This window comes from Silurus meridionalis, chromosome 8 (genome assembly GCF_014805685.1).
Source record: "Silurus meridionalis isolate SWU-2019-XX chromosome 8, ASM1480568v1, whole genome shotgun sequence".
NCBI classification, from domain to species: Eukaryota; Metazoa; Chordata; class Actinopteri; order Siluriformes; family Siluridae; genus Silurus; species Silurus meridionalis.
Window position 1 is genome coordinate 3160542 of NC_060891.1, and position 26249 is coordinate 3186790.

The 26249-nt window shown below is 40.6% G+C and overlaps 1 protein-coding gene across 1 annotated transcript; it reads right to left on the reverse strand.

Annotated features, from left to right (window-relative positions):
* syne3 (spectrin repeat containing, nuclear envelope family member 3) lies at window positions 1-26249 on the reverse strand. Its single transcript, XM_046855817.1, has 18 exons — window positions 26100-26249; window positions 22514-22672; window positions 20026-20198; window positions 18465-18774; window positions 17791-17946; window positions 17177-17521; window positions 16423-16559; window positions 15824-15998; window positions 14480-14662; window positions 13354-13497; window positions 12801-12935; window positions 11496-11657; window positions 11055-11227; window positions 9472-10030; window positions 9173-9316; window positions 8467-8640; window positions 8273-8314; window positions 1-4866 (listed from the first exon to the last, which is right to left on the reverse strand). Exons 2-18 carry the CDS (start codon window positions 22661-22663, stop codon window positions 4678-4680), a joined length of 3351 nt encoding a protein of 1116 aa, XP_046711773.1. The 5' UTR covers window positions 22664-22672; window positions 26100-26249; the 3' UTR covers window positions 1-4677.

The window sequence follows — 26249 nt, forward strand, 5'->3', positions numbered from 1 at the left end:
TAGGCTGCGAACATGTTGCGTATTTATTGCCATGATTAAAAATACAAAAATATCGGTTAAATACAGTATTGCAGCTTAATGTTATACATTTCAAAAAAATATTGTATGAAAATAGCATGAACCTGGTCTTTTTAATAAAACGTCAAGCTCAGCACAGGTTTAACATTCGAAAGCTTCTACAGAAAGAAAAGAAAAAAAAAAAAAAATCCTTAAATTATTGGATTTTGAAAAGAATTGCTTCCGATCCGCCATACAGGACGTTTAAAGGTTTACTTTCCTTTTTTTTCCCCCTTTAAAGACAAACAATATAAAGCAGTGCACGATGAAGCAACACTTCTAGGACACATCGTAGCTGATTGAGGACAGCCGACTGACTGTACACAGGTTTTGGTTTCGCAGGTATCAAGTATTAGTGGAGGTTCTATTTTAAAGTCACCTGAAACTTCTTTGAAGTCAAAATGTTTATGATTCAAATCAGTGCATTTTTTTTCCTGCATATAGTGTTGAAATTCTTGGCAAAAAAACCCCCAAAAAAACCAACATTCTTTGATTTTCCTGTGTAGTAAAATTTAAAAAGATGAAACGGAGGACTCCTGAGTAAGCTTCCTGTTGCTCTGGAAACGATTCGCTTTTGACCAATCAGAATGAAGCAATCAACAATGCTGTATATTGCGATAGAGAGGACAAAAAAAGAAATGATACGTCACTACACTCCACACTGTGGCTCACAGAAACCAAATCAGATTGTTCGGAAAATATATTAAAACAATTTTTATAAATATTAAATGTATTTTTAAAAATTACTTTTTCCCCTCTGCTTCTATTATTGAAATAATTTAATTTCTGACAAAGCTCATTGGTGATGTTCTTGAAAAAACACAGGAGATGTGAATCTAATTTGGAAAAAAGAAATGAAAAACGTATTTATGTATCATCTGAGAATTGTTGCATCATAAAAAAGAAAAGCCAATTAGGTTCCAGTATGCAAATGCAGGCTGCTTTACCATAAAACTCTCACTGGATGTTAAGATAAACAAGTATCCTGGTTAGCTAATATGAAAAGCTGATCAAGCTACCATTAGACAAGTTCTAGGTAAATTTATACATTTTCAAAAACTCTCCTTTTAATGAAAGAAAAAAAAATGGTTAAAAACATTTTTACTAAAAATGATAATCGGACTCACAGTGAGCAGTGAATCAAAAGGAAAAAATGATAAAATTTGAAAGAAAAAAAATTATATTAAAATTGAATATTTATAAAAGAAAAATTTAAGAAAAAAAAAGATACTAAAAGTTTTTTTTTTTATTTGTAGTGTTTTTTTGGTGCATTAATCGAACTGCCACACAACTGATATCAGTTTCTCGTTTGTATCCTTAATTTTGAAATGGTAGAAACGCTTGATGACTTTTTTTTTTGTTTGTTTGTTTTTGTTCTGACAATCTGCTTGACGAACTGATGATTTAACCGTAGAAATTAATTCTACAGAACGGCAAATCTTTAGCTGAGCAAACAATTTGTACGCCAAACAGCTGCAGTTGTATAAATTTCCGTGTGAAATGTTGCCAAAAAAAAAATGTAATTAAAAAAAAAAAAAAAAAAAAAAAACTTCAGAAAAGTTCCAGGTGACTTTACAGATTCTTCAAGACGAAGTGTTTTTTTTTTTCGTTTTGCATAACACAGTCTAAAAGATAAATAAAACGTCGCTGTTTTTCTGAGGCAAGACAGATTGTTTTTAACACTGCTTTTAAATAAAAAAAATCCACCTGAGCTTCCTGCAAATCTCCTTGAAAAACACGCTCACACACATACAAACACAGATGTGCACACGTCAGCAGGCTTTCAGGCCACGCCCCCTTTACGTCGTTCGATGCAGTATAAACGCATGTAATCCGAGTCGTACAGAACCGTTCTGATGATCGACAAAAAATGGGGTAACTACATTTAGTCATAGTTGCTGTGGCAACAGTCGGTCTGCTGCGACCAAAAAAACAAAAACAAAAAAACGCTCAATAAATAAAAATACAAAAAAATACACGAGGAAATTCTTGTCCTGGGCTGTTTTCACTCCGTCGCCTGGACCCTTCAGAACTTCAAATACCTCAGACAGTCAAATACATTTACAAAAATATCAGATTTTCACGCAAACGCTGACCTCGTTATGTCCTCGTAGTGGTTAATAAAACACAGTTACACATAACGATCGTGATATCACGCCGCCTTCATTCTTGTGTGCCAGAACAAAGTAAGAAACAAAATAATTCAAAACAAAAAACCCAAAAAAAATTTGCCCTAGCTTGTTATTAAGTTGCTAAAATAGTGGTAATGTGTGCTAGCTACATTACCTCATACGTCAGCAAGCAAGCTAGATACTATCGCTAAATACAAGCGTCACAACTGCGAGTTAGATAACGTTTCTAGCTAGCTAGCTAGCTTTTTGGTTACGTATTGTTTTCTCTTTGGATGCTACTTAAGTTGCGAATGAACACGTTCGGAGTACATGATGTTCATTTAACACAAGGGGGCGAATTTTTTACCTCAGATTTCGATATAATTTTTATATCCCAACATACTTCGTGAATTTACTGTAGGAGTCGTACATGCGCATGCTATTAATTGCGCTGATTTTGATGAACTGACTGTCGAGAGCAAGAAATCTGTTCAAATTACACTACAGGCTTCAAACACAAAAAGTACAACTTCTTAGCGGCAAGAAATTAGCAGGCGTGACAAACTTTGATATCGGGGCCTGACGTTGCGTTTGATCAAGCAAAGTTTTCTTTTGTAAAATAATGCATAGTAAAAGGTCGATCTTTGGTTCTTCTGCTACTGATTTCATTTTTGTATAAAATATTTACAAGGGCATACGAAGCAAAAAATGTAGCGTTAAATGGAAATTAGCATACAGTATATAAACTATACGGGCAAAAGTTTGTGGACACCTGCGCATTAGATTGTTATGTGTTGTTTAAACCTCCCATTCCACATTGAGTCACCAGGTACTGTTAGAAGAAGCTCCACACTCTTCTGGGAAGATGTTCCACTAGATTTGGGGTGATTTCTGGTCATTCAGCAACAAGGGTGTTAGTAAAGTCAGGAACTGATGGTGTTGTTGAGGTGAGGACCCCTGGGAAGCAGAGATCAGATAACTATAGCAGGTCACTCCAGATCTTCCATAGCAACCAATATAAACTATATCTTCATGGAGCAGGTTTTGTGGACAGGAGCATTGTCATGGTGGAACAGGTTTGAGTTTTGTAGTTCAAGTAAAGTCAGGTGTCCCAAAACAATTATCCATATAGTGCGTCTTAATTATATAAAGGAGCAAACAAAAGTTAAGGGCCTTGCTCAAGGGCCCAACAATGGCATCATTATGGTGTGGTGGGATTTAAACCTACAATCTTCCAATCACAAGTCCAACATCTCCTCCTCTGAGCTACCACATTACCCGTACCTAATGAGCCACGGAGGGACGTTAATACAGTAATGATGAACAGAATATTGCAAACACACACTCGGGTTTTTCTACGGCGCAGTAGAACAGAACCGTCCATGCAATCGCTTTTTCGTGTATTATAATAAGACCGCAACAGCTCGAATCGTGAGAAACAGGTTGCCAGCGTCAAAGCCAGCCTCCACACACACACACACACACACACACACACACACACACACACACACACACACACACAGAGTTCTGCTGGGCCCAGCCGAGTGTGAAATATGATGCTACAGAAACTGATCTCAGATTCATGCAGTGCGTCTTGTTTTCTGATTCTGTTTTTTTTTCCCGCTATGGGGATATAAGTTGACACCATCATATAATAATATTAATAATAATAATAATAATAATAAATATACGTATTGATGTTTCGGTGTCTGAAATGATGTTCATTGTGCTGGAGTGTGTGTGGGTGTGTGTGTTGGTGTTGTGTGGGTGTGTGTTTAGCTGGACGGAGCTTGATGATGTAACAGCTTACATTTAAATGTGGATCAGAGTGCATAAATCTGTGTAGGTGTGTGAATGTGTGTGTGTGTTAATATGGACTGGGATTGATGCTGAAGGATGTTTCCCCTACAAAGAGAGATTTTCAGTGTGTGTGTGTGTGTGTGTGTGTGTGTGTGTGTGTATACATGCATGCATAACTGTATGTCTCTGTGTGTAGCCATTCAAATGTTTCCATAGTCATGATATTTGGTTTTGTATTTATAGCTGTGTGTGTGTGTGTGTGTGTGTGTGTGTGTGTGTGTGCGGCTATGCACATGGGTTTATAGGTGTGTGTGTGTACATGCATTAATAACTGTATGTCTGTTTGTATGCAGCCATTTGAATGTTTCTATAGCCATAAATTATTATTTTTTTATGCATCGCTGTGTATATGTGTGTACATGTATAGCAGTGTGTGTGTGTATTTATAGCTATGCATATGCATGTATAAGTAGCTGTGTGTGTACGTGTTTACAGTTAGGTTTGTGCGCATGTGTAGCTATGCTTGCGTATGTTTGAGTGTGTGTGTGTGTGTGTGTGTGTGTGTGTGTGTGTGTGTGTGTGAATATACGTGAACATGTAAATACTTATGTTCGTACCTCTATGTATGGCTATGCGTATATGTGTGCATAACATTGCCTGTGTGTGTGTGTGTAGAGCTGTGTGTAAGTGTGTGTGTGTGTGTGTGTGTTTAGGTGGGTGGTGGGCCATGGTAGCGCAGCATGATGTTGAAGGAGCGGGCGAAGTTGTTGGACAGCGAGCAGCTCGTGCCCTCGTCCATCAGGGGCAGGAGGAAGGCGAAGAGCAGCAGCGCGAGGAGCAGCAGCTGCAGAGGGAGAGCCACGCGACACACGCGGTACAGGAACCCGCAGCAGCTCTCCTGCCGAAAAACACACACACACACACACACACACACACACACACACACACACACACACAAACATAAGCCCTCTGAAATGATAAGACCAAACAATTTTGCCCACATTCATGACACATCAATCTACATACACTATATGAGCAAAGGTTTGTGGACACCTGACCAAGATTAGTATGCTATTTTTTGAACATCTCAGTCCACATTTAGTCCCCATTCCCAGTTATAATAGGCTCCACACTTCTGAGATGTTGTTCCACAAGGGTGTTAATAAAATCGGATACTGATGTAGGTGAGATGAGAAGGCTTAGGGTGTCCAATTTGCTCAGTAGGGTTAAAATCAGAGCCCTATAACAGGAGCTCTTCCACTGCAACCCATGTAAATCATATCTTCATGGAGCTGGCTTTGTGCACTGGTTTAGTTCTTGTAGTTCAAGCGGAAGGAAAACGGAATGCTACAGCATCCAAAGACGTCCCATACACCCGTATGTCTTCAACGGTTTGGAGAAGAACCAAATATACGGCTGGAAAAATTCTAATTGTGTTCATGTAGTCTCGTCACATATAGATATCAGGAACTGCTTGTTCTCATAAACATCATGTTTATGTTTTTCTGTGACTCATAAGCCTTCAGTAAATAAATGCACACATTCAAAGAGAGCATGAAGACAGCACTTAGAAATCCTGTACTGCTTTAGAATGATGCAAGAGGCAGAACCACCCACACCTGTTAACAGAGAGCAAAGCGCAGCCTCGGATCGCCCCCGCCCTACCATCTATGCAGAAGATCACAGGCGTGCTCAGCGTGTGGGAGATTTCAGATATAAAGCCAGTGCGCCTGGTGAGTGGGAGTGGGAGAGTGGGAAGATGAGAAGAGAAAATCTTTTCCTCCTCGGGTCTAGTCGGCTTCTAATCGGCGAGTTCGCTGTAATTACAGCCTCTGCCTGCGACTGACACAAAACACAGCCAGTGGATACGGTGAGGCTGTTATAATGCGAATGAGCTCAAATCGCGCTCAAAAGCGAGAAATTCAATCAATAATAAAATGATACACACACACTATATTGCCGAAAGTATCCATGTTTAATATGATGCTGGCCTTTTGCAGCTATAACAGCATCAACTCATCTGGAAAGGATTTCCACAAGGTTTAGGAGTGCGTTCATGTGAATTTGTGGCCATTCTTCCAGTAGTGCATTTGTGAGGTCAGACATTGATGTTTTGGACAAGAAGGCATGGATCACAGTCTTAATTCATCCCGAAGGTGTTCTATCTGGTTGAAGTCAGGACTCCGTTCAGGCCAGTCGAGTTCTTCCTCACCAAACTCACTCATCCATGTCTTTATATACGTTGCTTTGTGCACTGGTGCGCAGTCATGTAGGAACAGGAACGGGTCGATCCCACAAAGTTGAGAGCATGAATTTGTCCATAAATATCTTGGTACGCTGAAGCATTAAGAGTTCTTTCACTGGAACCAAGGGGCCGAAGCCCAACTCCTGAAAAACAAGCCCACATCATAATCCCCCCTCGCTGCCTTTCACGATGACTATTAAACAGGAATGCAACATTTTTAGCAACAGCAAACGTTCTCCCGCAAGTGAGAGCACATCTCGATTGGTAAAAATAAAAAACCCTGCCATTAACTATTATAGAATTAATAATGACTACATCATACATTGTCTTGAGTGAAGCACGGTGGTGGTAGTGTTACCACTGGCATCTGTATTATGGGTTATTTTGTGTATATATAAAAAAGAATCGATAAGGAAAAGACACAATAGTCACCAGGACGAACATGCACGGAGTTAAAGTTAAAACCTCTTGTCAGAGGTTGCCAGATTTTGATTAAAAAAAAAATCTCCTAGTAATTCAAGGAGTCCATTTACATGTACAGCATTTGGCAGATGCGTTTATCCAGAGTGACTTACAACAGAGCAGTTGAGGGTTAAGGGCCTTGCTCAAGGGCCCAGCAATTTAAAATTGTTTTATTTTTTGGAGAAAAAGCTCTATGCACAGGTGTTACATTGCGTTAGAACCCTAGAACTTTTATAAGAGAACAGATGCCTTCACATACTGCATTAAATGCCATTTGAGGGCAGTCTTTTAATTATAAAGCACTGATCAGTGTCCCTGCTTTTCCTCCAGGTCCTCAGAGAGACTGAGCAGATGGAAAGACAGAGGGGGACCGAGGTGTGAAACAAGGTGCAAATCCTAAAGAATTCTCAGAAACTAGCCAAAAAACGCCTGCAGAGAGAGACGTCACTCAGGTTTCTGTAACTCGCAGCGTCCCACGGAGCCTGGAAATTTAATTTGTACTTGTTGATCGAAGTTTATAAGCTGAGCGGCGTCACGTTTCGATCTCCGCGGATAGGAGAAGTCAAAGTACTTCGTTTGAACAACAAAACCAAACCAAAGCTGAACTTGTTTTTTTTTATCTGTAAAACGCAACTCAAATGGAGGAAACGTGTCGAGGTAGAACGGGAAAGAAGGCAAAAGATCTTATATGAGTGATGAGTATAAGAAAGTTTTCACAAGGACTTGAATCTGGAAGTTTGTTCTTTTGTATTGAAAACAGAACGTGCTATTGGTTTAAGACTTATCCAGAAATACACTGATCTCCTGGGTTTATGATTGAGGCTACGTCTACAGTAATCCGGATCGATTTGCTGGTTTCCCGAAAGTCGCTCGTCTACACCAAAACGTCTGAACGTACTGCCCGTGAGCGAATCGTAAGCCATATTTAGAGGGTAAACAGACATCTGGAGTGATATCTATCGTGGAACGACCTGCCCAGTCGCTGCACCTAAATCCTATTGAACTGCTCTGGGATGAACTGGATCACAAAAAATCTCCAACTACTGAAGAACACCTTTGGCGAGTTTTGGGTAGTATTTCAGCTGAACGTTTGGAGAAACTTTCCAGATGCTAAGAGTATATAAAGCTGTTATCCTAATGGAGGATTTTTGCAATAAAAATCTGTGCAATGATAAATTTGTTGTATATAAATACTGTTAAATTGCCCATGAAAGAATCATGGTCAATGGTTCAAAGGTTTTAAATTGAATGCCCTGATGACGTGGATCGGCTGAGAGGATCACTGAAAGCTTTCGCTGTTTGAATTTATGGCACTTATAAATAACTATAATTGGAGTACAGCGATTTTGGCATTGGCTTCTGCAATACTTAAATACATTGCATTTTTGTACACACAAAACAGCAGGGGCGTTTATCCACTTATCCCAACTAATGCCTGAAAGAATTCGATATAGAAAGACTCGTCGGTGAAATGTGTGAACCGTCCTAAAGCCTGCTTCACTTCATCATCAGGGATCTATGCGGCCGGAAAAGTCGGATGTCCCAATACTTTTGTTCATGTACTGTCTCTATGGGTTGAGAAGAACAAAAAAAATACCTTTCCAGACCGGATGAGCTCCTCCTGCTGGATTCTCTCACCCTGGAAAAAAAGGGTAAAAGCAAATGATCAGTGTCAAGGGCGCCTCCCTGTGGCTGCTCACAGCATTGAGAAGCTTTTGCTTAATTGTGCCTATAATAACTATAATAACTAATAGAAAAACATGCAAAAAAAACCCTCCTTCTTCCCAGTACCTGGAGTGCGATCGGAGCTTTGACGCTCTCGGCGTCCTTCAGTTTGGATTTATAAAGCATCCATCTGTAACGCAGCTCCTCCAGGTCCATATCCTCGGGTCCTGCTTCAGCCTGCCAGGAGCTGAGCAGCTGCTGAAACTGAGCTTGACCCCACGCTACGCCAGCACGCAGGTCCTACAGGCAAACACACACACAGAAAAATACATCATAATACACTTCCTTATTTCTTTTAAATAACTGTCACTCTTTTAACCGAAAAAAATTATTTAATAACAGAATTTGGTAATTTCTGGAAATATGCTGAAAAGCTCCGCCCCTTTTTCTCTACGACTTATGATTCAGATGAAGTTTAATTCAATTAGAACGTCTGAAATTGTTTTGTAGTTTTTTTTGAAGATTAGTTTTCCCTTCTTCTTTTCTGGAACGCCAGATGGAGCTCTTAAAGGTTGCGCCATATAAAGCTCTCCGTTTCATAACCGCTGCCCCCCTGCTGAGCAACTTCACATGCCATGCGGACCACTAAAGCCTGACATCAAACAAACCCAGGATTCAGAGTAAACATAAAAGTTTAATCAGGACAAGAGAGAGAGAGCGAGAGAGAGAGAGAGAGAGAGAGAGAGAGAGAGAGAGAGAGAGAGAGAGAGAGAGAGAGAGAGAGAGAGAGAGAGAGAAAGAAAGAGACAGAGATAAGAAGGCGGTTCGCAACCTTGAGTGCGTTCCGTCTTATCTTCAGTTCTTTGGTGCTCAGAGCGCTTTGATTCATGATCCTCGCGAGTCTCTCGTTTTCTCTGCCCAGCCAGGCGTCAAACTCCTCCCTCTGAGATTTCCAGTCAGATCTGCGCTCTATTACCTGAGACACACAAACACACACACACACACACACACACACACACACACACACAGACACACACAGACACACACAGACACACACAGACACACACACCGCTGAAAAACCCGAATGCTGTTAGTGATACAAGTCCGAACCATTACAAGGGGATTCCTGACCTGTTTGGGGTCTGTGAAACCGTGAGCCGAAGCCACTGAAACGTGCGTAAACGCGGACACCTGTTTCGGTCGAACGTCTGCATTCGATGAATCGCATGCATAGTGGCCTTCGTTCAGCACTTTGACCATTTCTCTTCCGGATGAGTGCTCTTCAACCCATTCCCTTGTTCTCCCTCGATTCCCGGGTCCACCTCCCGCCCCGTGGGCGTGTCCTCCACCTTTCTGCTCTCCAATACCCTGAAATCCACGTCCCACTGCAACCGAGTCCACTTCATCAACCAATCCCGAATGGCCTCTCGTTTCCCGTCTCCAGACACCCTGGATTCCACCCGGGCGGCTGAACTGGCCGTCCTCCGTTTGAGACGCATCGTCCTGTCTGGGGACCGATTTCCCGAAAGCCTTCGCGCCGCCCGATCCTCCATCCGTCTGCGAGCCCTCAGTAATCTGAAGGTCGACCTCGAATCCTGAGCAATCTTCAGGTCGGAGTTGGATTGTGGATCCGCCACTTCCCTCCAGCAAATCGGACGCGTCACCTGAGGCACCGTGTCCATTCAGGAGCCTGAAAGGAAGAACGGCGCACGATAAATATTCATGCTATACTTATTTTAATAGAATTATTACGTTAAAAAGGAACCAGGAACCAGAATGGAAATGAAAAGCGATCTGCTCAGAGAATCATCAGTCCGTCTTCTCCATCTTTCCATACAAGCTGCATGTCCTTTACCACATCCATAAACCTCCTCCTTGGTTTTCTTCTACCTCCTCTGCACATGACCATACCTCGTCTCCTCGTCTCCAAAATGTCTCCTACATCCCTCTAATAAACTCGTTTCTAATCCTGTCCATCTTCGTCTTCAACTCCGCTACCACCTTTTTTGTCAATGCCACTGTCTCGAAAACATACGCCATAGCAGGTCTCACCACCGTCTTATAAACTTTCCCTTTCACTATCGCAAATACGCTTCTATCACAAATCAGCAAAATTAAATACATGTGAAAATGATCCAAATATGAATACGATTTTAAATAGAAATCAGTGAGGCTCAGGAATCTACGACGACGTTTTGGTGCCACGTTCACCAAAATAAAGAAAAAGCGAAGATTACAGGAACAAAAGTCGAAATTACTAGAATAAAGTCGAAATTACTAGAATAAAGTCGAAATATTATGAGAATAAAGTTGAAATTACGAGAACAAAATCGAAATATTAAGAGAACAAAGTCGAAATTGCGAAAATAAAATTGGAATATTACAAGATCAAAGTCGAAATTATGAGAATAAAGTCGAAATATTTCGAAAATAAAATCTTCGCAATCATCGCAGTCAGCTGGGGGACAACGCGTTCTTGTACTGCTGCGACTTCTCGTATATTTTTACTTTACTCTTAAAATATTTTGATTCGATTCTCATAATCCTACGACTTTATTCCCGTATGTTTGACTTTTTCCCTCAAAATATTTCTGACTTTAATCTGGTCATCAGATTTTTTTTTATCTTAACGTAGTGCTAAAATGCCATCATAAGAATCAAAGTCATGTTTAAGAGTCAAGGTAATTTACCCACAATCCCATGCAGGGCCTCACCTGTACAGGTTCAGACTGAGCGCATGAAGAGCCATCCAGGACTCCCGCAGGCGCCGGAGGTCACGCTGAATGTGAACTCCACCCTCCTCTGAGGTTTTCTGCAGAACGCCGTGTCCCTGCGCCTCGGCCCTGTGCAGCTGCAGCTCCTTTTCGGGAAACTCGCCCAGCGCCCTCTACAGGAGCAAGAGAGACACAACAGAAGTGGCCTGAGCGTGATGGGATTCTATTAATTGAATTTCTTCTGTAGGATAACAATGCGCATCCGAACTTGGAAAATAATAGGGTTTTTTATATTTATGGGAATATTTATATTAAAGGTGTTCAATAGGGTTGAGGTCAGAGCTCTATAGCAGCAGATCTTCTACTCCAACCCATATAAAGCATAGGGGTATCGTCCTGCTGGAGCAGGTTCGGGCCTCGAAGATGCGATTCGAACGTTACCTCTGCTTCGTGACGCCGGTTCTCCACGCTCCACTCTCCGTTCGCTCCTCGGAACGACTCCAGCTTCTGCCGCATGACCATCAGCCATTTCTCCATGTTCAGGAGAGTGTCATGGAAACTCTCATGCTCCGAAATGCTCTTCTCGCTTTCGTTCGCCTTCACCTGATAAACACAGACGCACAAGTCCTTCCGATTACAAAATCTAGTCAGGGATTGTGTGTGTAATGAATGCGACTCGTAGGCATGTCAGCATTTCTGACACTTTGGTTATATAATATAAGGAAAATAAATCGAGGAACCAAAATGCATATTCTTGAAAAGCCTAATATCTAAAAAATGCCCGACACCGCCTAGTGGTCAAATATTATCGGGGCCAGTTATATCACGGGTCCCCAAACAGTTTTCTGTGAGGGCCACGTAATTTTTCCCTACTTTAATGGAGCGTCTGTAACAGAAAATAACATGAGCCGGAGTGACTACCAGTATTACTGTGGAGATTATATTATTTAAATGTGTTTATGATACCTCCTAATACTAGATATTTTTTCTATTCTGTTCTGTACAAACAAATTAGCATCGCTTTTCAAAAAATATATTTTAATACTTATTCTATTCAAAGAGCATTATTACTATCATAATATCATTTACATAGTATCATTTACTCACTGCAGTCTCGCGTGTAAAATCAAACGCACTTCAGAAATTCGCCTCTAGAGGCCGCTCTCGCAATGACAACAAATTTTTGATTGAAAGCCAACCTGTATGATCAAATACAGATATGATATGAGTAAACAATGACTTCTTTAAAACACGCCTCTGTTCCAAATGTGGAATGAATGTAGTAGTTTTGGTGAAGTAAAAGAAAGACACCAATTAATCATACTTTGTACTGCAGTCTGTACCAACAAAAAACAGGATTCTCCACAAGATCAAATCAAGACGTCCTTGGGGCTTTAATTAATCTTAGATTTCGCTCCAGACTGTGAACACGTCGAGCCTTTTGCGGGTTTCGCTCTGAGAACGCAGAAACGGGCTGCTTTCACAGTTGCTTTGTTCAATAAGTAAACATCTCATTCACTGAGCCAAACCTCCTCAGGCCAAAAATAAGCACAGCTTGATCGTGGGTTTCACCATCACCACCATCATCATCATCATCATCATCATCATCATCAAAGCACAGCAGGAGGTAAGGTATACGCAGCCCTCACAGAATTACTTACAGCCTGGAAGTCTGAAGCGGAGAGAGTTCAAGGAAACACTTAAAAAAAAGAAAAAAAGAAAAAAGAAAATATCATTCCTACTTACCCGAACGGATTTATAGAGCAGCTTCCAGTCTGCGGAAAGACGCTCGAACTTGGACCTGTTAGCAGGGCTGGACGAGACGAGCGTCTCCAGGGCGGTGATGTGAGCCTCACAGTCTTCTAGATCTTTCTTAAGGATCTGCCGATATAAAGTCCTTATATGGTCGTTATATGGTCCTTTCAAAAATCCAGACTTTTCTAGACTCAAATACGCAGACTTTGAAGATTTAAAAGACCAATATTTAACATCTGAAATAATAGTTTGAAATTCCAGCTATTACATGCGTTAAGTTACAATCTCTGATGTATGCCAGAGTTCAGAATCTCTGATGTTTTTCTCACACACACACACACACACACACACACACACACACACACACACACACACACACCAATACTAATCCGGACCTGTAAATCGCTCAAATCAATCTCCATAGTTGTATGTGTCCATAGTTTTTATTTTCCAAAATGTGTAGGAACCCTGCCTGTTGCAGCTCCATAGATCCGAATGGGAATAAGATTTGGTTCTGTAGATGGAACCTGAACCTGGGGCTCACCTTCAGTTGGTCAGCCTGACTTTTCTTAGCCAGGATATCAGGTTGGAGTCCGTCTGCTGTGTGAAATCTTTCCTTTATAGACAGGAGCTTCTGGTGAATAGAGTGGTGAGCATCACCAAAGTTCTTGGTGGTTGATATTAATTCCTGAGTGGGGAATAATAATAAAAAAAAAAAATCTTTTTTAAAACATAAAGCGCTAATTAATATTAAACATTTATAGTAGGAATACTTTTTACGTGTGGTTCTAGGAACTACAGTTAGCGGAGCGTCACTGTGGCTACTTGCTTTTTCTTCTTCTTCTTCTCCTTCTGGCTTCTTCCATTAGGGGTTGCTGTCTCCATACCCCCCCCCCTACTTCTACCTCTTTCACACCAACTACCTGCATGTCTTCACTCACCACGTCCATCAACCTCCTCCTTGGTCTTCCTCTTTTCCTCCTTGTACTTGTCCCTCTCCCTTGTCCCTTGTCCCTCCTCTGCACACGTCAAAATCACACCTCTTTCATCTCGTCAAAACGTCCTGCATGCGCTGTCCCTCTAATAAACTCATTTCTAATCCTGTGTATCCTCAAATGAAAATCTTTACTGTGGCTACTCACTCTGTACCCAAACACGATTACGAAAGCCCACAATACGGACTCTTTTACGTTTCATGTCCAGCTTCAAGAACGTCTCTTAAAAGGAGAAATTCCTGACAATTTTGCAAATATCACGGGAATGAATGAATGAATGAAGGATGGAAGGAATGAAGACATTCGTAAAAAAAAAGTGCGCTGAAATAAGTAGAACAGTTAAGTAGATCATATCTTTGGAAAATGAAATATTACACCCGCACACACTTATATACACACCTGTATTACCCAAACGATTGAATTTTTTCCATTTGTTTCATTTTATTTAAGCGATTTAATTTGTGCCAAATGAATCGATTACTCAATTTAATCAGTATAATTAAGTGTTTTGCATTCATTCCATTTATTCTTTTTAAATTTTTTATATTATAAAATATTATTTTAGATATTTTTAAACCCCCCCCTACATTTACTCTGCTATGTTGCCATTCCTGCTTGACTCGTCCGACATTTGTATGGATTTTGCTCCGAGGAAACACAGCTGGATTGACGCACCTGCAGTCGAAGTCTCCTTTGCAGAAGTTGGCTGTGAAGCTGTTCTCGCTTCCTCATGTCTGCACTGAGCTCCTCCAGCAGGCCCCGGGCTTTCTCCTCACCAAACACGGCGCTCAGCAGGTCGGCTTTCACCTGCAGCAAGCTGAGTCTCTCCTGCAGCTGCACGCTGTCTTTCAGCAGCTTCTACAAAGCGATGGGAAGGAGGGGAAGAAAACAAAAAACGAGCACTCAAACTCCAAGCGCACTCATGAAGTTTGAACTTTTCAACCTAATGACCGCTTAGTATATACTGCAGATGAACAGAAAAGGCAGTGAGAGAGCTAGACAGACGAAAGGGTTAAAGTTCAAGTAGACAGGAAGCAAAGGTTCATTCCATCCGCACCAACAAAAAAGAAAATATGATAAAAAAAATTTATTGATAAGGACAATAAATTACAGAACGAACAGCTTCCAAACTTCACTCAGGTGCAGAATATAAAGTGCATCCACTAGGGGGCAGCAGACGCACAATAAAGGAATATACAAAATCAAATACAAATTAATAATAAAAAAGATATAAAGCTATCTAACAGGGGTCCCCAAACTCTTTTCTGTGAGATCACATAATTTTTTCCTTCCTTTAATAGGACGCCTGTAACGGAAAATAACGGTCCTAGATGACTGCTTGTGTTAATGTGGAGATTTTATCATTTTAAATGTATTTATTCTGCCTTCTAATGCAAGATTAGTTTATTATTTTGTTCCGCCACATACAGACAAATGAGCAGCACTTTTCAAGAGATATATCACCTATTAAACGAGCATTATGACTATCATAATGACATTTTTGCATATTCATTGCTATTGAAATCAACACATTTACTTACTCGGCATATTGTTGGTGGGTGAATCTAATAAATAGTTACGTTACGTTAATAACTAGAGGGCGAGCGATAGTGAATTTTACCGATACCGGTGGCTAGGTCGGATCGTTCTTGCAAAAAACGATTAATCATCTGATATTTATATATTTAAAATGGATACTGGATAAAAATACAAACATAAAACTCCATTACGTTTCACCTCTGGGATGCAGGATGAAGTTTGGGGACTGTATAAACTATATATAATAATGTTTTCATTACTACATGATGCAAATAAAAATCGGATGGATTTGATGCGTAAATATCCCTTTATTCATTTCATCAGATTTAATTACAAAAATCAGTCGAGACTCGTTTGTGTGCAGAAGGTTCGATTTTGAGACTCGAATCCGATCCAAAGTCGAATCGAATTCCAAGGATTCGCAGCGTTAAGAGCTTTAGATTTGTAACAGGCATCAAAACAGATCTTGCGCTTATTTACCTCGATATTCTGCACGAGCAAAGCGACGTGGGCGAAGTCTGTGACTTCAGCCGAGTTGTCGAGCATCTGAGACGCCTGCTGACTCCAATGACTGAAGGCATGCAGGGGATCCTGTAGGAGCTGCTTTAGGGCCGTTTCGCTTTCCGAGTACAGCCGACACGTACGTCCTTTCACACTGAAACACACACCAAGGGACATAAAACGCAGGCGGGTATGGGGGCAAATTGTTTGTATGGGCTGGCATGTGGGCAAATTGGGAAATTAAAGACCATTATAAACAGAACTAGCTGAGAATTGAAGCCTTTTGAAGAGTGATTTTCTTTGCCGTACAGTATTTCTTGTCTGTGTGTGTGTGTGTGTGTGTAAGACACATTCAAGTGTAAACGCTGCTCCCAGGTTTGTACACACCTGCACCTAATTCTTTTGGCTGCGTTCCACCAATGAATGATGGCCTGTGAACCATGTGAGCACTTTGTAAAACCACATGATGTGTAAACAGCTTGTGTATCATCTGCTCTGTTTGGGAATCGTGTGTACAGCTCGCGTTTCGTGTGCACTGACAGGAAATCGTGTGTTGTAACGTGTCAGCTTCGTCTCACCTCCGATACTCTTTCAGCACCGACAGGACTTCATCCGCAACTTCTCGGGAATCGTGTGGGAAGCGGTAGAGCTCCTTCAGCTGGAGTTTGAGGAGCTCGACCCGAGGCTCTTCGGCCGAGAGGACGGTCCTCGCGTCCTGCCGCATGAGACGGACACAAAACTGAGCAAGATTTCTCAAACTGTTTTCATTTCAGAACTGTGCCTACGTGAAATAGAGGTCGACCAATTGATCGGAGCGATTTTTGGACTTTTTTTTATTAATACAACAAAATTGTATTTGGACTAACGAAAGAAAGAAGCTATCTGTGAAAGAAGCTCTGTGACTATCTGTAGCAGTGGGGGAAAAAAAGGCGTGGCTCAAATGCCCATCAGTATAAATCAGTGTGACAGTTATAGCCTCTGGCTATAACTGAAGAAAGCATGGTTTCTGTGCCCATCAGTACCAAGGACAGAGACATGTCCTTTGTGCCCAATAGCGGCACTAAAGAAGGCGTGGCTTCCGTGCACATGAGCCCCACTAAAGGAGAGTGAAAGAAGAAATTGAATTAGTGAACATCCTCTGGAACCTGCTTTACCATTCAACCAACACCTCTAGTGAAATTCCACTGAATGGGGTATGATTATCAGTCACTCCCTGGTCAGGAATTTACCCGAGGTGTTTTTTGCTTCTCCAGAATCACTGCCACACAAGTATGCAGACTATGTTCTACTAAACAGCATGTTGTCTTGTGGTCATGACGGTTCGAAACTCACTGTATAGCTCTTCCACTGAGCCACCATGTTCTCCTCGGTCCTCTCTCCATCCCTATTCTCCAGGCGCAGGCTCATTTCATGCACGAGCACTCGAAGCTTCTTGATGCCTTCCTCCAGTTCTTCGCGCCGGCCCTGGTACTCTTTCTGGGCGTCCATAGAGCCCTTCAGATCGGCGTGGAGGTCCATCAGTGTCTGCCGCAGCTGCTGCCATGCCAGTCGCAGATGTTCCACCTCCTCCCTGATTAGCTCGGCTCCCGCGGGCGACGTGTTAGCTTTTACAGCCTCGACCTGGTCTTCGATGTTCAGCAGCGACTCTTCTTTAAGGACCACGCTGGTATCCAGGCGCTGGAAAAGAGCGTGAGATCAGAATGGGAATTAAAACGTGCGGAATTTTCACCTCGGCTTATTGTAAAGCTGTGAAAAAGAACACGTATTTAATCCCTATTTTTAATTCGTGTGTTACTATAGTGACGAGAACCCAAAAGTAATGAATGAGCGCTATTCTCAGCCAGCGTGACTCATTTCCCTTTGAGAATTGATAAATAAATAAATCTCCTCGGGAACATCAATGCAAACCGTCGCCGTTTTCCCCGCATAAGTGGGTTATAGAGTACCTTCAGGGCTTGCACACGCTCCTCCGAGACGTCCTCTACCTCCTGGAAGAGAGTCACTTCTTCTGTTTTCGACACCAACCACTTTTGGAAGTCGCGAACGCCGTTTTGGTGCCGCTGGTGCTCCTCTGCCACCTTTTCCACCAGTGCAAGCCTCTCCTGCGGATCAGAAGAAACAATCAGACGCATTCAGATGCATGTTTACAAAGAGGTTTTTATGTTTTTTGCACTAAACCATGAAGAATGTCACACAAAGTATATAATACGCACAACAAATTTTTTCTTAACGAAAGCAAGCATGAAAGCAGCGATCTGCTAAAAAAACCTGTTCAGACACGCAAAAAAAAAAAAAAGGGACAGTTGAAGGACAGGACCAGACTTTTTTTTTAGCATTCCAGGAGTTTCAAAAGTGAATAGAAAGCAGAAAGTACTCTACAGGTTATTTCATAAACACACCTCAGGCGGTGGACACTATCATTCTCTTCATTTTTCCTCTGAAGTGGATAAGACAAAAAAAACAAAAAACTACGCTCGTCAGGCGCCATGAAAAAAAAAAATCCCTCTGTCCTGAAATCACTGAGTACAGTTAAAAAAAATAAAAATAACTACACTGGAGATTTTTTTTATTTGTACTTCATCCCACTATCTGTTACGTTCCTTGAACGCTCACGTATTACCTCTGCCCTGGTACGGATGTCATTGTACGCCTCTTGCAGTGCGTTCTGAGCGCCCTCGTCCACGCTGGGGTCCTGGGTGCGGTTGTACAGGGTGGACGCCTCATCCAGCAGGCGCTCCAGCAGCTGTTCCTTGGCCTTCAAGTCGCTGCAGATGACGCGGTGATGCTCCAGCTGCCACAGCTTTTCCCGCAGACCCAGCTGCAGCTCTAGCTGAGGCTCCACCACCCGCTGCACCTTCACCAGCCACATGTTGAACTCCTCGTAAGCCTTCAGGTACTCGTTCCAGTGCAGCCACACCCACTCGATACGGCTGAAAAGACGACGGAAAGCTTATTTGACCCGTACTGCATCTCAGTGGAGTTCATAGACAACTTGTAATGATATATTCGAACCACGAGCAGATGCGATGTTTAACTCCACATGATGTAGATTAGATGTAAAGTACTGGGACACCAGGGCTTCTCCAGCTTTATGTGGTTCTTCCTCCAAAGTTGGAGGCACACAACTGTACACATACACATACAATTTTGTAGGATGTGGCAGCATGAAATCTTCCCTTTCAGTTGATCTAGGAGACCCGAACCTGTTCCAGCATGAGAAACTTCATGAAGATGTGGGTTGGAGTGGAAGATCTCCTGCTACAAAACTATAAACCATAAACACCTTGATGAATGGGAGTGCTGACCACACCCCAGGTCTCCTGACCCTCACCTACATCAGTGCCTGGCTTTACTAACACTCTTGTGCCTGAGCACAAATGTCCACAAATATCTAGTGGAACATCTTCCCAGAAGAGTGGAGGTTATTATAACTGTAAATTGGCCCTCAAAGTGGAATTGCTGTTGCTGTTTTGCGGAACATTTTGTGCATATGTTTACAAGTACACTCTTGTTTATGGTTACAGTAGACTGTATAATATATATATTTTTTTTAAATGCACACTGGTTGGCGCTATTTTTTGCATTTGTCCTGCACTGTTGTGTCTGTTTGCAATGTCTTTTGTCATGCACCGTTTGCACTTTATATGGCTGGGACCAACTTTAGTCCTTAGCTCTATGTTTTTTTGTGTGTGTGTGTGTGTGTGTGTGTGTGTGTGTGTGTGTGTGTAAAACCAGTTAAGTAGATCATATCTTTAGAAAACAAACACACACACACACACACACACACACACACACACACACACACACACACACACAGCCAAACATGGTTCGAACTCTAATATAACTCTAATATCACTTTGGATCAGTTTGAATACGAGGTTCAAATTATTTGGACTTTTTTAATAAACAGTATTAATTAAAAAGTGATCAAAACTGTATAGTTAATTAGATTTATTTATTTACTTATTTAGTGAAACTGATTAGATTGAAAATCTAATTAGATTAAAATCTAGTATTATTATTATGGCGCTGTAGAAATTTAGGCACCAAAAGTAATTATAATTATAATAATGATAAAAATAAATAAATAAAAAAAACACATTTATACCAAAAGCAGCCTTCCAGGGTTCCTGGTCTAATCTTTCGAGATTATTTTTTAACCCTACATCAAATGTCCATACCTGTGGCAGTGGATGATGTAGGTGGACGTCTCCTCCCAGAGGGTCTTTAACTCCTTCAGTTTGAGGTGAGTCTGGTTCTTCAGCTCCTCGTCTCCGTTCTTGAGCAGAGCGTCCGCGGCCACCAGGACCACGTCCACTTTCATACGGCCCTCCTGCTCCGACTCGTGGATTTTCTTGGGGGCAAAGCATTAGCACATTCATTAAACCCGCATGCAGGGGATGGATCTTTTAATATTCAGTTAATACATATTAAAACATGCAAAGAGCGAACGCTGCATCTCCCATATGGAATAAAAGATAAGCCTAAAGCCTCGTAATCTGCTAATCAAGTCCCGAAGGTGCGGAGAAGAACTTGGTGCCAACGCGGTGGTCACGTGGTCTGGGGGGGGGAATGAAAGGAACGATTATTTCTGCGGCCTATTTTCACATCACAGCGTGAGAAAGTCAAGTATAATAAGTTCGAGTCTTGTAGAGGTCGGGTTTCAAGCAGGCGGAATCGTGACTTAAGTCGGATTTATAGGATTAACATCATAATTGATTAAATTTATATACGAGGAAAATGAGTTATCCCAAAAATGTAAAAAAATTTAAACATAAAGAAAACACTGTACAGTGCGTTTTCAAGTAATTTTAAATTGGGTTTTATATTTTTATTAATGATGTTTTTATTTACATATTTCCATTTGCATTTGATCGATTAATCGGCAGAATACTCGATTACAAAAATAATATAATATATATTTTTTTTAAAAATTATATTATATCCGTACGGATCACTGTGTCGGCACACACGGGAACTGCGGATTAATTGTTAATTTTTTGTATCTTTATTGCAGAATGAAAGACGTTTTTTTTCTGGCGATATTGTTGACTGCACAGAGCAGTCATGTGTTCATGTAAACGAGACGTGTTAATCAGTTAACAACGGCTAGCGGAGGGGAGCAGAAGAACTTGAAAATCCAGAGATCATTTCCTGGCTTTTTAAAATAATAATTGGAAAAAACTTTATATTTGTCTCCTTCCCTTTTCTTGCTAAAAAAAAAAGGAGATCCGTGAATCAAAAAACGTGGATCCGAACCGTAAGTTTTGTGATCTGTTGCGCCGCTAATACTCCTGACCAAGTGCTTTTTTTTCATCCCATTCCACAATTGGTCCCGTTTTTTGCTTATAATAATCGGGGAAGATTCAGACACAAGTAAAGTCAGGCACTGGTGTAGGTGCAGTGAGGCTTCACTGAGAGTCTGAAAAACATTATCAGCACTCGCTATGTGTTTTACTGAACGATCCGAACCTAAAAAAAGTAAAAAAAAAATCAGACAAAAGTTCCAGCATGAGTTTAAGCTGCCAAAATGTATGTCTGAGAGACAGATTGATTGATGAAATTACAGCTCAGGGAATCAGGAATTCAGAAGACCACATTTTTTATTACAATAAAAAAAAAAATTTAAAAGTGAATTGTGAAGCCACGATACGAAGCCGGGGGAAAACCCGGGATTTTTTTATTTTTGTATAACTGATGAATGAACCTAAAAAATTGATTAGACTTTAACAGGTCCTGAGTCAGTTTCTTTTCATCCCTACGACCCGCTGTGATGGTAATGGTGTCTGGCTGCTGCTCTGTGAGACCGTGTTTCTTACCCACTGTGCAGGAACTTATATAATCCTTCCCTAAACTATATGCTCTTCCTGTATAGTGCGGTTTGGTGAGTCAGAGAAAGTCGTGCTGCGCCGAAAACCACGAGTGTAGTTGAGAATCGGAGCCTTTAATCGAATGCCTTGAATTATTAGGTTTGATGGAATGAAAAAGATTAAGATATTATTAATGATGGAAAGACTATACGACAAATAAGGTGATAGCAGGGGGTTGTCATGAAGCCAATCCGAAGTGGGTTAAATTCCAGTACTCATGGAACGACTTATGACTCCTCCTGCAGTTCATCTATTGGTGCTGGAATTCCATAAAAGCAACAGCTTCACCTCTTGACATTCCTGAAACTGGAGACTCAATTCCTAAGTACAAATCACACATAAAACCCCACGTAGAAATTTTCCTGTGTTTATGACCAATACCAATAATATTTGTGTGGTCACATGATGTCCAACATCATCATGTCTTAAGGATTCCCTTTTTTTGGGTCTTCTTGTAGGCATCACAAAAACTTTACAAGATAGTTGAGCGGCTGGAACTGTCGACAAAAATCCACACAGATAGTTTTTCCGGCATCCGGTCCGCTGCCGTGAGCAGCCTCTAGAGGCGAATCACTGACGCCGCGCGCTGCACGGAGAGCGCTATATTATATTTATATATCTATATATTAATATTTAAATGCTTTTAATAAAGTTTGGTACTATTTTACCCGACTGTTATGTTTGTGTTTTTATACAGTATCTATTTATAAACATTGATTAAATTACAACGATCCAACCTAGCTATCGATAAAATCCATTTTCTTTTTAGATTATAAGGAGTCCAGGTTTAAAAACTCACCTCCGTCTCTTTCAGCCGGGCCTCCAGAGCCGCTCGGGGTCCGTCTGTGTTGTCATTGATCTTGAGTCTTTCCTGGACGGCCTGCATCCATGCCTGCGCGTCCTCCCAACTCTCCCTGAACTCATTCTGCTCCTGCTGGGTCATGGGCATGACCGGCACCTGCACGCAACACGTTCCGAGAAAATTTATCATTCTTCTGATTCATTTGCTGCTTTGAAATTGTTTTATATTACACGCTGTCTATTTATCCAAATATCTGACTCTGTATCCAGTTGATTCTTCTCATGCATTTGCTATGCAATGGCTTTACGCGACATAAAACGCAGTTCCTGTTACTACAAAAACAGTTTTTATTCTGCAGTTGTGCTCTGGAATGAGAAACGGGATGTCTGAAATTAAATCTATTTCCTGAGTGAGTCACTTTCTCCCACCGCAGTCTCACAGTTCCTGAAGCCGGCTGTGTGAGGAGGAGGAGCAGAAGACCACGAGAACCTATACTGCTCCAAATGGATCGAGTTTGTCTCGGTGTGAGCTATGTGAAAATCCATCTCCATATATTTCAAAATACAACCAAAAATATTTTTAAGGGAAAAATGACGTTGATATTTTTTTAAAATGCCCGTATATCAACTAATATCCTTTAAAACATGCATAAATCGAGAAAATATTTCACAGTCTGGATTTCAGATATAACATTTATATCGTGTTATGTTTAAATAATATAATTTTTTGATTATTATTATTATTTTTAAACTGACTGTTAAAGTAGAAGTTTATATTAAGGACTTTTTTATTTTTTACTAAATAAACCTATAAAAAATATGACTGCTATGCTGGCAGTTGGTGAGCAAACCTACTGTTTGATAGTCCAATAATATATAAAATATAACATTTTATTTTACAACCCTGATGTGCACATAATGTGCCATATGGTGCCTGCGAAAAATTAGTTACCTCCCGCTTTCATGGTTTTTGAGACACTTGCTTTTCTATGCAGCAAACTAAAAGGCAAAAACGCACTAGAATTGGACAGTGAATGACTGGAAAAAAGTTTTGTTGAGTTCAAATGGGACAGAAGGATTTTTGTAATCGGGGATGTTTTGGAGCAGGGAATGTTGGAGACTTATTCGGGTGAAAGGAACCAACATGGCAACCATTTCATACTTTAACACCATGCAATTCCATCTGGACTTTGGCTAACTGGAGTGTTATTAGTCATGGAAAGTCCTGCCCAGTCACCACACCCAAATCCTATTAAACTGCTCTGGGATGAACTGGATCACAAGAAGGAAATCTCCAACCAGTGAAGAACATCTTTGTCGAGTTTTACAGCAAAGTAAACGAACTGTGAAGCTGTTTTTCATGCTATTTTTCAAATGGAATAAAGTGAAAAAATTAAATTAAAAAAGTTACATTTACGAGTTTGTTGCACTGAAACAAAGGGAACGTGCACGTGTGTCTCAAACACCATATAAGACACCACAAAAAACCCCTAACTCAGAAAAGCAATTAACCCCTTCTGACCAATCAGAATGAAGAATTCAACAGCAATGTGGAGGAAAAGAGTAAAAATTACGCTACTACATTTTGCTTTGAGACTTTATTCCACGTGTGTGTGTGTGTGTGTGTGTGTGTGTAAGACTTGCAAATGGCAACTATACGACGGTGTAAGACATTTTACCTAATTAACAAAACCTTTTTGTTGGACAAGCGTCATAGATTTAAAAACTTTGATATAAACAACGTTTTTTTTACTCGTGTGAGGGGTTTGTGTGTTCAGCCTGCGATTCATATGCAAATACTCTGCACTCGTCACTTTCCCTTTGCATCAGACAGTTTAAAAATAGGAAGTGGGAAAAAAAGAGACGATGGATCATTTATTATTATCATTACATTATTATCAATCAATTATTTATAAACAAATCCTGATGAGTGATTATTAAAGAGTTGACAAATTGTTCTGTATAAACTAATACTAATAAAAATTCATTTGCTGATAAAGAAGAGAGAACAGAAAAGAAAGGAATAAAGAAATCAAAGAATAATAAATGTGGGCGGAGCTAACAAACCATGCGAGGTTTAAAACAACTGCAGCAGTGCTGCAACAACTATCGATAAAATCATCAACGAATGCAGTTATCAACTAGTTGTGCTGCTCAAGTTACTGGTTAAGGCAAGATAACAGCCGCTTGCGACATGCCGGAGAGTACAGGGTCAACCGGCAGCAGGAAAAAGCGTGCGTCGGAAGTCATCCCAGGCATGGGAGCATTTTATACTAAACACAACAAAGAAGACTGTAACCTTGTGCAAAGTGGAGCTTGTGCGGCACAAGCACGTGAAAAGAAAAACACACTGGTGTCACGGATGAAGGCGAAACATCGGCACGTTAAACTTTTATAATATAACAAAGTGCTATTGTGAAAACTCGTGAGCATCAAATTGCACAGTCAGCAACTTTTCCAGCATTTTTAAATGTCGTATTATTTACATGCCGTACGTTTGATATTATTTGACAATAATTTGGTGATATATTGATATTATTGAGACCCCCTGTGTGTCATTCCAAATCATGTCCAATCAATACACTTTTCTCAGCAACGAGGAATAAATAAACGAAAACCTTAAACACGCATTTGTTCACGACATCATTTTTTTTACTCGGATCTAAAAAATAAATAAAAAATCCATCAAAAATCATTTTAATCACTAAACATGTCTTACTGATGCACCAAGTCTCAAATCAAGCACCAAAATCCGGCCACATCCGGCAATTAATACCGTCCGTGTGGAAAACATAGCAAAAGTTCAGTTTGGTGTCCTGATGATTTGCTCAATTTAAAACACCGTAATTATTGTTTTCACTAATAATAAACAAACATTTGCATCCATATTTGTCCATGCCCATTTTGTATAGCGTAGTAAAAACTTGAAAAGTATTCATTTAGAACAGATTTAGAAAAAAAGTGTGTTCATCGCAACTTAATCGCACAATTTTATCTGCATATTTCGTATGTATATATCATTATATATACACATACAAATAACACAAATATATAGACAAAAATAAATACAGTCCAAATTTGAATGATTACGATAATATCACCAAACCGTGATAGTGTTTTCCCACATATCGCGATATTTGCTAAATCGTACCACCCTTCATCCGGTTCAGCAGTAGCAACGATCACGAAAAGCAGATGTTCTAAAGTGTATTATGCGGTTAAATGTTATTGAAACGACTATTAAATATTATTCTTATCTCCATTCCAGATGTTTTGCATAACAGTTAAAGGAGGGAATAATGATGATGATGATGATGATAATTATAATAACCAAATCATAACGAATCTCTGCTTCTACTTCAGGGCGGTTTAGAGATTATCCTGAGTATGAAAATTTTGATACTGGTTTTAATACAGGAAACAAATAAATAAACAAGTCGTGTAAACAGTATTGTAAACAGAGCACGCAAACTTTGTACGGAGACCCAAACAAACACGGTGTATGTAGTAGAGGCTCCTACACATCCATGCGGCCACTAATCCCAATCCCCACGCACATAAACACGACTAAATGACTTACTTACCGCTAATTGTGCATCTGAAACGCGAAATACAGCGTCCTCGGAGTGATTCCGAAGTACAGAAGTTGTCCACGGAGAGCAATACAGAAGGAAGCAGCAGCAGGAGGAGCAACAGCAGCTACTGTATTACTGCAGCCTCACTGTCACCCAACA